The sequence below is a fragment of the Narcine bancroftii genome, chromosome 9 (genome assembly GCF_036971445.1).
Source record: "Narcine bancroftii isolate sNarBan1 chromosome 9, sNarBan1.hap1, whole genome shotgun sequence".
Taxonomy (NCBI): domain Eukaryota; kingdom Metazoa; phylum Chordata; class Chondrichthyes; order Torpediniformes; family Narcinidae; genus Narcine; species Narcine bancroftii.
The window spans coordinates 122,880,525-122,891,362 of NC_091477.1; the positions used below are offsets into that span (position 1 = coordinate 122,880,525).

The 10,838-nt window shown below is 53.4% G+C and overlaps 1 protein-coding gene across 1 annotated transcript; it reads right to left on the reverse strand.

The window, feature by feature from the left end:
• Positions 1-715: 715 nt before the first annotated feature.
• LOC138743638 (uncharacterized) lies at positions 716-10,838 on the reverse strand. Its single transcript, XM_069899165.1, has 6 exons — positions 10,761-10,838; positions 10,357-10,645; positions 7,808-7,951; positions 3,016-3,053; positions 2,501-2,585; positions 716-865 (listed from the first exon to the last, which is right to left on the reverse strand). Exons 1-6 carry the CDS (start codon positions 10,836-10,838, stop codon positions 840-842), a joined length of 660 nt encoding a protein of 219 aa, XP_069755266.1. The 3' UTR covers positions 716-839.

Consider the following 10,838-nt stretch of genomic DNA (forward strand, 5'->3'; position numbering starts at 1 on the left):
GGTGGATGCAAGTAGAGGCATCTCCTTTGGTTACAGGGGTAGGTTCCAAGGGGATGATTGGTGGGGAAGGAGGAGCGGACAAGGGGAGTCAGAGAGGGAGCGGTCCCTGTGGAAGGCAGAGAGGGGAAGGGATGGGATCACATAGAAGGTGGTGGAAATGGTGGAGAAGGATCTGTTGGATGCGCAGGCTGATCGGATGGTAGGGGATCCTGTCCTTGTGTGTGGGGGTGGAGAGGGCCAGGGCAGATGTGCTGGTAATGTCAGACATGGGGGTGAGGGCCGAGCTGATGATGGTAGATGGAAAGCCATGTTGGAGGGAGGGAAAGTGTAATTAATTGAGGGAGGGAGGGAAGGGTATTGTGGGAGGGAACACTGAGTGGATGGAATGCTGGATGCGGAGAGAATGATGGGAGTGGAGGGAGCACTGTGGGAAGGGAACAGCAGGAGTGGGCAGTGTGCCTGGACGAGGGATCACTGGAAGTGGAGGGAGCTTCAGGAGGAGGGAGTATCGAGTGGAGGAGCCCCACACCCAGTGGCGAGGATGACTCTGCCACAGGAGATTTCGCCTCAACCCCGGTCATGCCACCAAGGACTCTGTCTCGGGGAGGGGAGGTAGCAATGGGTCCATCTCGCTTCATGCCAACACCCCTCCCTCCAGAACGACACAACCACCCTCTGCTCCCTCCCACCACAGACCAAGACACAAGGCAGTGAATTAACATGGCATCATTTTTTATTGCCAGGGTGTTCCCGTGGACCCCTCTTGGGGAGCACCCTGTCCTTGCTGCCAGTGGCATTGAGGTGCGGGAGTCCAGCTTCTGGATGCAGCCAGTCCCCTGTCAGATGCAGTACTTCCAGAAACAAACTGTGGGAGAGAGTGACACAGGTAGAAAGCCTCGTTATTGCTGTAAGGCCCTTTCATACAGTAAAAAGCCCAAGTGCAAAGATAGAGATTCTCCAACCTTACGTCGGGGGTCTTAGCTCCATGAATGTGCCCTGGGCGGCTCCGAGGCGCTGACAATCCCTCTCAGGGAAAGGGCTAATGATGTCGCAGTGATGTCACCAGCCCTGACCCATCTTGCTCACCCCTCTCCCTCCATGACCCCCCCCTTAGGGCATGGGGGGAGCTGTCAGGGCAGGGGGGCCAGCAAGGGCCATCAGAGGGTGGCCAGTATGGTCTGTGACAGCCCAGCTGGTCGCTTCGTCACCTCATTGGGCTGCTTCAGCCTTCGGGGCTATTCATCAGTGCCAGTGGCTTAATGCACAGCAGAGAAATGGCCATCTTCCCTACCCATAATCCTCCACACAGCGGGAACCATTCTTGGAAATTCTGAACAGTTCCAACTGGATGGGGGATTATGGGTAGGAAGACAGCCATTGCTCTGCCGCACATTTATGATGAGCGCCGCCATGGCACCAGTTGCCCCCCCCCCCCCCCACCACCACCAAACAATGGCTCCTGATGTTGCTCCACATAAAAGCAGCTCGAGACCAGCCTTTTAGTGTGGCTCCATGAACAGGCAAATTTTTATCCACCTCTGCCAATGGCCTTGAAGTGGAGGCCCAGCATGAAAACACAATCCGTCTCCGGTAGCCAGCTTGCTTGTTAACGTAGAACCGAAAAAAGGCCTGCTCCTTGAGTCAAATACCTTGGCAGATCCAAGACAGGCATCCCCATCCCTCCACCTCCACCCCCACCCCTCAATCTGACTTTTATGCTTTCGCACAGCACTAGCAAGGTGGGTAAAATCTGACTTTCAAGCACTGTGTGAAAGGGGCTAAAGTGGGAACAGTGAAGGGCAGTGGGGGGTGGAGGAGGGCAGTCGGGCAGTGGTGGTGAACGAGCAGACAAACGGACACACACACCTCCTTCCAGCCAACTACAAAAGGATCAAATCAAGACATTGAACAGTAGAGAATGGAATCATTAACTTAGTCTCAGTTTATATAAATGGTTGAGAAAGGGCTGAGATTACAGTCATGAGAATGGGAGAGGCTTTGATGCTGGACTAATATAACTGAGAACACATGGAACAGGAGGAGGAGGAGAAGGTTGTTTGGCCCTTAACACCTGTCTTGCTATTCACTCGCCTCAGCCCCTTTTATTACCAATTCCCCATCACCCTCAATCCCTCCCATCTCCTTGTTAAACACTCGATCTAACCTCCACAACTCTATTAGTGTTGAAATAATAGATGTTATACATCTATTCCATTCCCAGGAGAACAATAGATCTGGTCCATAGGTTAAGGTTCTAATCTGAGGCAAGGTCAATTTTGGAGGCATCAAGCATGAAGCTGGTACAGTATCCTAGGCTGGTCTGGCCATTCAGGGAGCACTCACACATCAATAGGGTCAGCAAGAATTGTAAAGACATTTCCATGGAGTCACCCTCCCAGGACAAGAGCTGAGGGGAAAAGTTCCTGAAAAATCATCAACAATTGTTGGTGAAATCTGAAGTGGAAGGTACTTGTGGGATTCGAGATCAGGGTCAGCTCACCTCGTTTCTTGGTTTTGAGTTGGGGCCACCGGTTCACAGAGGGGAATTTCCTGTGATCAGATGGACATATGGCGAATACCTTCTGCTGCAGAACAATTGGACAGAGTCAAAATCTGGAAACCTGTGCCATACCAGCTCCAAACTCTTCATCAACACACACTGATGGCCAGGGGTCATCCCTGTTCCAAACTTTTCATCACCACATTAAGGTTCTGGGTCACACATGAATGGTGGGGATGGGGGGAAATGGGGGATGGAGACTGTGGGAAAGGGGGTGAAGACAATGGGAATGGGGTGGAGATAATGGGAATGGGGTGAAGACAGAGAGGATGGAGTGGAGACTGGGAATGGGGGGGGTGAAAGTGGGGATGGGGTGGAGACTGGGAATGGAAGTATGGAGACTGAGAATGGTGGTATGGAGACTAGGGGTGTGGAGGGGGAGATATGATAACTGTGGGGATGGGGGGTAATGCTTTCGACCACATTGATGTAATAAGCTATCACAATTTATTCACCTCTGCAAGTTCTGCCAGTTTTTGCCTCCGTTTCATTTCTGGGGAGAAAGAAGACAAGCTCCGAGTTAGAGCCCACTTTCTGAACCTGCCCAATCAGAGGGCAGAATTGGGCAGTGACCCTGAAATGACCATGTGACTATGGTGACTCAAGCTGCCCTTCGACCTACAGTGAGGAGAAGGGCCTCAAATTGCACCAACGTTAACAAGACAAAGTAAAACTTCTGAGTTACTCTCTGACAGTGAAGAGGGACATTCTGCCCATCTAGTCCTTGCCAACCCCTGGGGAAAAAATCCCAACCAGCCTCCATTCAGAGCATCATCCTATGCTATTTCTTTCATCTGCAACTAGACCCCAACCCCAGATACATCCACCCCTCCCCACCCTTTCCCTTCTTCCACAGGATTCACTCCATCCGTGACTCCCCTCTCTGCTCATTCTTCCACACCCACCTTTCTATGACCCCCAGAACTTACCCCTTCAACCACAAGAAGTGTAACACCTCCTCCCTTACCACCATCCAGGGCCCCAAACAGCCCTTCCATGAGGCAAAGATTCACCACACCTCCTTCAATCTCATTGAAGGCTCTTGGTGCTTCCAATGAGGCAACTTCTTAATTAGTGAGACCAAACCCCGACTTGGGGACCCATCCACATTGCATCTACACTCTGTCCTCAGTGACCATCCCGAGCTCCTAAACCTTGCCATTTCCTCTTCCTCCACCCTGACCCATCTGTTCGGGCCTCCTCCAAGGACCATCACTTCACATTCTGCCTGGGCTGTCTACAGCCCAATGGAACAAACATAGGATTTTCTCATTTCAGGGAATGAGTCCCCTCTCTCTTTCTCTGCACCCCTTCTGCTTTTCTGCTCCCCACCTCTTTTTTGTCCCATTTCCCACACAGCCCTCCCCCTCCATTCTCATCCCCTCTCCCCTCCTTGGGTTCTACCCTTCTCCTCCCCACTGGTTTATTCTGTGCCACCCCACCCTGTCCCCCTCCTTAATCATATGCCAGCACTGTCATCCTTTGTCTCTACCCACCCCATGAGACACATCTCCCTGGCCCTCAGTTTCTCTCCTCTCTCCCTGCCTCATATCTGCCAATCTTCTGTTTCTGTCCTTTAGGCTTCACCTCTCTATGGTTCACTGATCCCATATGGACCACTTCCCCACCCCCTCCCTCTCCTATCCTCCCCCACCCCCTCCCTCCCTGTCCATCCCACCTTCTTTACATTGGCTTCTCTACGTTCCTGATGGAGTTCTGCCCCGATGCTGCCTGACGCTGGGTTCCTCGGGGCTCAGCTCCTGTTCGAGGTGGTCTGTGTGTGTCACATCTCCCTGTGAACAAAGAAGTGGCTGACCCCAAAGACACTGAGCTGGGCCCAAGCAGCTGAAAGCTGCCCCACTGCAGCGTGGGGTGGTTCGGGGCAGTCAAAGACCACTCTCCTCGGCACCCCCGTATTCGCTTTGCCCACCTGCTGAATGAAAATTCAACTGAAGCTAAAGTGGGCGAGAAGCACAGGATAAATGAATGGACCGACTTCATCACTGAATTAATGAAAATAGATCAGTGTTGCTTGTTTCGAGATGAAAGGGTGTGTTTTGCAATGAATTCATGGCGCGACCTCATTAGACAGGTGTGAATGTGCTGGTCTGCTTTCATGTCCTGGCTCAACGTGTGATTCATTCAGGATGTGCTCATTAGTTGGGGCAGCTTCCCCTCCAGCACTTTCTGCACGTGCCTTTAACCCAAATGGGCCAAAGGGAGCTCTGTGTGTGTGTGCTGAGCGAAGTGCGCGGTTAACTGCAAGCCCAGCCTCCTCTATTCCAACCTCCACCAACCCATCAACCCACAGAAGAAGTAGCAACATTGTACAAAAGTCTCCAAACTCCTGATGGGATGGGATGGGATGGGGGGATGCGAGCACGCGCCAGCCCTCTGCACCACGGCACTGCCACAATGTTCCCCTCGGTTCAGTACAGTTTAGGCTTCTCAAAATGCCAGTTTCATCGGCTAATGTTTCCTATCCTCTCCCTACAGCCCTGTGTTTGTCCCCAAACTAATCCCACTGCCTCACTCTCACCCCACAGCTCTGTATCGGTCCCAAACTGATCCCACCGCCCCGCTCTGTCCTACAGCCTGTGTTGGTCTCCAAAATAATTCCACTGCCCCACTCTCTCCTCACAGCCCTGTATCAATCTCCAAAATAACCTCACTGCCCCGCTCTCTCCCCACATGCGTGTATCAGTCCCCACACTAATCCCACTGCCCTGTACTCTTCGAACAGTTCTGTATCTGTCCCCACATTACTCCCATTGTCCCGCTCTCTCCCTACATCCCTGTATCTGTCCCCTCCCTAATCCCACTGTCCCGCTCTCTCCTCACAGCCCTGTATCAATCTTCAAAATAACCCCACTGCTCCGTTCTCTCCCCACATCCCTGTATCTGTCCCCACACTAATCCCACTGTCCCGCTCTCTCCTCACAGCAATTTATCAATCTTCAAAATAACCCCACTGCTCCGCTCTCTCCCCACATCCCTGTATCTGTCCCCACATCCCTGTATCTGTCCCCACATCCCTGTATCTGTCCCCACACTAATCCCACTGTCCCGCTCTCTCCTCACAGCCCTGTATCAATCTTCAAAATAACCCCACTGCTCCGTTCTCTCCCCACATCCCTGTATCTGTCCCCTCCCTAATCCCACTGTCCCGCTCTCTCCTCACAGCCCTGTATCAATCTTCAAAATAACCCCACTGCTCCGTTCTCTCCCCACATCCCTGTATCTGTCCCCACACTAATCCCACTGTCCCGCTCTCTCCTCACAGCAATGTATCAATCTTCAAAATAACCCCACTGCTCCGCTCTCTCCCCACATCCCTGTATCTGTCCCCACATCCCTGTATCTGTCCCCACATCCCTGTATCTGTCCCCACACTAATCCCACTGTCCCGCTCTCTCCTCACAGCCCTGTATCAATCTTCAAAATAACCCCACTGCTCCGTTCTCTCCCCACATCCCTGTATCTGTCCCCACACTAATCCCACTGTCCCGCTCTCTCCTCACAGCCCTGTATCAATCTTCAAAATAACCCCACTGCTCCGCTCTCTCCCCACATCCCTGTATCTGTCCCCACATCCCTGTATCTGTCCCCACATCCCTGTATCTGTCCCCACACTAATCCCACTGTCCCGCACTCTCCTCACAGCCCTGTATCAATCTTCAAAATAACCCCACTGCTCCGCTCTCTCCCCACATCCCTGTATCTGTCCCCACATCCCTGTATCTGTCCCCACACTAATCCCACTGTCCCGCTCTCTCCTCACAGCCCTGTATCAATCTTCAAAATAATCCCACTGCTCCGCTCTCTCCCCACATCCCTGTATCTGTCCCCACATCCCTGTATCTGTCCCCACACTAATCCCACTGTCCCGCTCTCTCCTCACAGCCCTGTATCAATCTTCAAAATAACCCCACTGCTCCGCTCTCTCCCCACATCCCTGTATCTGTCCCCACACTAATCCCATTGTCCCGCTCTCTCCCCATAGTCCTGTATCGGCCCTACTGCTCTGAACAGCACTACTTTCCCATGCTCAACCCTTGAAGGAGGTGTGGGTGAATCTTTGCCTCATGGAAGGGCTGTTTGGGGCCCTTTGTGTGGCTGCTGGTACTCTGTGTCCTTGTCTCGACCCGAAGGCTAGTCAGCCACTGTGAATTAAGTGACATTTGAATGAGAGGGGATTCGATGGATGAGAGGATTTCAGGGTCCAGGGAATGGGAGTGATGGAATTTCTCCTCTGGGAACTGGTATGGAACCTCAGTGATTAATTACGTTTCAACAGTTCGCCATGATCCAGATGTCCCAATATTCTCATTTTCACTCTCTCTACTCACCAATATTGTAGAGATCAGCACAGAATAAAGAAATGGTGGTGGGGGGAAAACAACACCCGGCAGTTCACATCATTGCTGGACCAGAATAGGCTCCATCGTTAGAGAGAGGCAGATGACAAACACCGGACACCTGTTTACCGGTGTTCATCATGGCCATGTCTGGTCCCCCTTCTCCGAGGAAGGAGATACCTAAGGTAGAGTTCAGGTTGGGCTCTCCAGGTTAGTCCCTGGGATGGCAGGTTTTATCTTTGAGGAGACTAAACAGACATGACCTTTAGGGGAAGGAGGGGATGTGAGGAAGCCTCTAGTGTACTTAACAGGGTGATGAAGGATGACGTGCCCTCTGGGTTGTCTGGAAGCAGGCATCCCAGAAGGGCAGGGCATTGAGATGCGAAAAAATGACTTCAGCCTCAGAAGTCGAGGAATCTCTGCTCAACCTCGGCTGAGGGACTTCAGCTGCTGGTGAAGGGAAGAAAGGGGGAACGGTTAGGCAACGGTGTTGTCTATGTGGAGTTTGCACGCTCTCCCTGTGACCGCAGGGTTTACCCTCGGGTGCTCTGGTTTCTTCCCACATTCCAAAGGTTAATGGTCTTCTGTATATTACTTCTGATCAGGGGCAGAAGAATTCGAGGGGAATTGAGTGTGTGAGAGAGGATGCACGGCAGGTTGGGCCGAATGGGATGGATCTGCTAGAGGGATGACCCTGATGAGCTGAATGCTCTTTCTGTGTCGCAAGGGTGGATAAGGGAGAGGGCCTGGGGCAGGGAAGTGATGTGGAGGTAAAAGCTCAGCCTGTTACAAGGATTTAATTCATGCCCGGTCTTTGTCCCTGACACTGACATGGCCGCAGCGATGCCCCGCGGTTATCTAGCATCCTGCCGTTGCTCGGTGTCCTCACCTGTCCACTCAAGTGCCGCCACTATCCGTGAAGCCACCTGCAGATTCCTCCCATTCCTCACTGCTATTTCCAGCCTCCTCCCCAGAAGAACCATCGCCCGTTGCCGTGGGAGTTCAGCCACATCCTCGGAAGGGTCCACCCGTTCTGCAAGAGGGAAGAACAGTGGTCTCATCGGTGCCGCTCCTGATCAGCTCACAGAGTCCTGGTCAGTACCGCACGTCAAGCCCAACCTGGACCCTTCCCCACTGCCCCCACCCCCAGCCAGTGGGATGATGGGCTCCCACTCAGCAATGCCAGATGACACCCTCCACCCATTGGGTCAGTCCCAGTCAGTCTGGAATTCGGTGCCTTGTCAACCCCACCAGCAGTTCTCCCCCTGTCCACGTTTGTGTCTTTCACTGGTCTCTGAAGATGTTCTTGTTTACCTCCATCCACAGATTGAACCTTATTGGTTCTGCAGGTTACAGCCTCATGAACTCTCGAGCACAGCGACTTTCTACCTGTTTCTTTCCACGCGCATCCCATCTTAAGTAATCCCTATGCCATAGGTGCTCTGTGAGTGGGGGAAAAAGTTGAGAACCTCTGCTCTAGACCCAGTTGTGACTGAAATATTTTGCTTGAGAAAAATTGACATTGGTCCATTTCCTTTGGAGATATGAAATCGTGCATAGAACGGGTCAATGAGGGACGGTTAAACCAGTGGCTTTCAAACTTTTCTTTCCACTCATATCCCACCTTAAGCAATCCCTTACTCATCCTAGGGCACCGATGGCAGAGGGAAGACTTAAAATGGGATGTGAGTGGAAAGAAAAAGGTTGAAAACCTCTGCTCTAGCAGATGAATGAAACCAGAATTCCATTTCATAAATCCACGCTTGCAGCCCCATCTCAGCCACTTCATAAAGTCGCTATATTTTTGCGGCATCGTGCTATGATGTCAGGGTAACTGGTGTGTAGTTCCTGGGTTCTCTTCCTTTCCTTTCCTCCATAGAGGTTTACACCTGAGCACGGCATTCGTGGGGCTGTACAAGGGGACAGGTAATCCGTGCGCCCACTCGTCACCACCTGTTGCTCATCGGAGTTCTCGGCGATTAGATCCATTGGATGTGATGCTTCTGACTGCAGACCTGCAGCCGGTGGTTTTATTGCAATGTTTGAGTCATATCTCTGCCATAACCTTATCGCCCTGTCCCAAATGGAAACGACCCACATGTGCCAACTTTTCCCATTCTATATCCATAGAAGGGTTTACAGTTATTGTGTGATTTTTTTCCTCCCCAGGGCGAGACACACCAGAGGACGTGTGTATGAAGTGAAGGGAGAGAAGTTTAAGGCAGATGTCAGGGGTAAGTTTTATTTTACACAGAAAGTTGTGGGGGCCTGGAATGTCTTGCCAGGGATGGTGGTGGAGGCTGGAACATCAGGGGCATTTAAGAGACTCTTAGACACATGGATAGAAGAAAAATAGAGGGTTATGGGTGTGAGAGAGGGAAAGGTAAGATTGTTGAGTCGGTTCATATAAGTTAGCACAACATTGTGGGCCGAAGGATCTGTACTGTAATGTTCTTTGTTCTTTCCAATTTCACTGTCCTCGCTGGCAACATCTAACTGTGGAAGGGAGGCAGGAGTGAGGGAGCGCACCAGTGTGGTGAGCACCCGACAGGGAGAAAGAGAGGGAGAAAGAGCGAGGGAGGGAGGGAGCAAGAGCGAGGGAGGGAGGGAGCAAGAGCGAGGGAGGGAGGGAGCAAGAGCGAGGGAGGGAGGGAGCAAGAGCGAGGGAGGGAGCAAGAGCGAGCGAGGGAGCAAGAGCGAGCGAGGGAGCAAGAGCGAGCGAGGGAGCAAGAGCGAGCGAGGGAGCAAGAGCGAGGGAGGGAGAAAGAGCGAGGGAGGGAGAAAGAGCGAGGGAGGGAGAAAGAGCGAGGGAGGGAGAGGGAGGGAGAGAGAGGGAGGGAGAGAGAGGGAGGGAGAGAGAGGGGGGAGAGAGAGGGAGGGAGAGAGAGGGAGGGAGAGAGAGGGAGGGAGAGAGAGGGAGGGAGAGAGAGGGAGGGAGAGGGAGGGAGAGAGAGGGAGGGAGAGAGAGGGAGGGAGAGAGGGAGAGAGAGGGAGGGAGAGAGGGAGAGAGAGGGAGGGAGGGAGAAAGAGGGAGGGAGGGAGAAAGAGGGAGGGAGGGAGAAAGAGAGAGGGAGGGAGAAAGAGAGAGGGAGGGAGAAAGAGAGAGGGAGGGAGAAAGAGAGAGGGAGGGAGAAAGAGAGAGGGAGGGATGCTCCTTTTGGATGGCAGTGCTGAGGGAGCGCCGCAATGCTGGAGAGGCTGCGGATTCTCCTCCTTACAGTCCAGCAGAAATTCACCTCCTCCGGTGGGGATCCGCCGCTGTCATCTCATGCCGCCAGCGCCCCTCCAGGGCGACCGTCCTGCTGGTCAACGCTGCCCACCCCGGGAGGTTCCCCTCACTGCCCCGCTCCAGGGACCGAGATCCCCAGGGTCCGTCCCTCACTGCCCCGCGCAGGTCTCCAGCCTGGACCAGCCACTCACCCCTCTGTGGGAACGCACCGGACTCCAGCAGAAGCAGCGCGGTCAGCAGAAGCGCAGACCCGGACCCTGTGGAGAGCCGTTTCCCCCTGTCCATGTCGCCACCCGCAGCTCCTGCACTGGAGCCGAGCGGAGAGCGGACGCTGTGAAAGTTCCCGGGCTCCCGGCGTCTGACCCCACTCCGGGCGTTCAAACACGGCTTTGTCCCGTGGCACAGACTCACCCCTCCCGCCCCCGGCGGGGCTGTAGGGTTGGTGACGGGGGGAGGGTGCGGAGGTAATGGTGGGGGGAGAGGAGATGGGACAGGATTCTAAATTGCATTCTTAATTGGATCAATGTGGATGAATTGGGATGTACAGCGATGAAGGACGATGACATTGTTGGGGCAGGACCGAGGGAGCACCCCACTGTGGGAGAGGCAGTACTGAGGGAGCGCCATACTGCCGATGGTAGCAGCAACTGCGGAGAGAACCAGTTGATGGTTCAGGCCTGGGACCCTTCAT

What these genes read in the sequence shown, in the direction of transcription:
- LOC138743638 (XM_069899165.1), bottom strand. Translation starts at nt 10,838, where the DNA reads ATGAAGGGTCCCAGGCCTGAACCATCAACTGGTTCTCTCCGCAGTTGC. An exon ending in GCTGCTTCTGCTGGAGTCCG is followed by an intron (nt 7,952 to 10,356) that starts GTGCGTTCCCAC and finishes TCCCTCTTGCAG; the next exon opens with AACGGGTGGACCCTTCCGAG. An exon ending in ACTCAAAACCAAGAAACGAG is followed by an intron (nt 866 to 2,500) that starts GTGAGCTGACCC and finishes TCTCTCCCACAG; the next exon opens with TTTGTTTCTGGAAGTACTGC.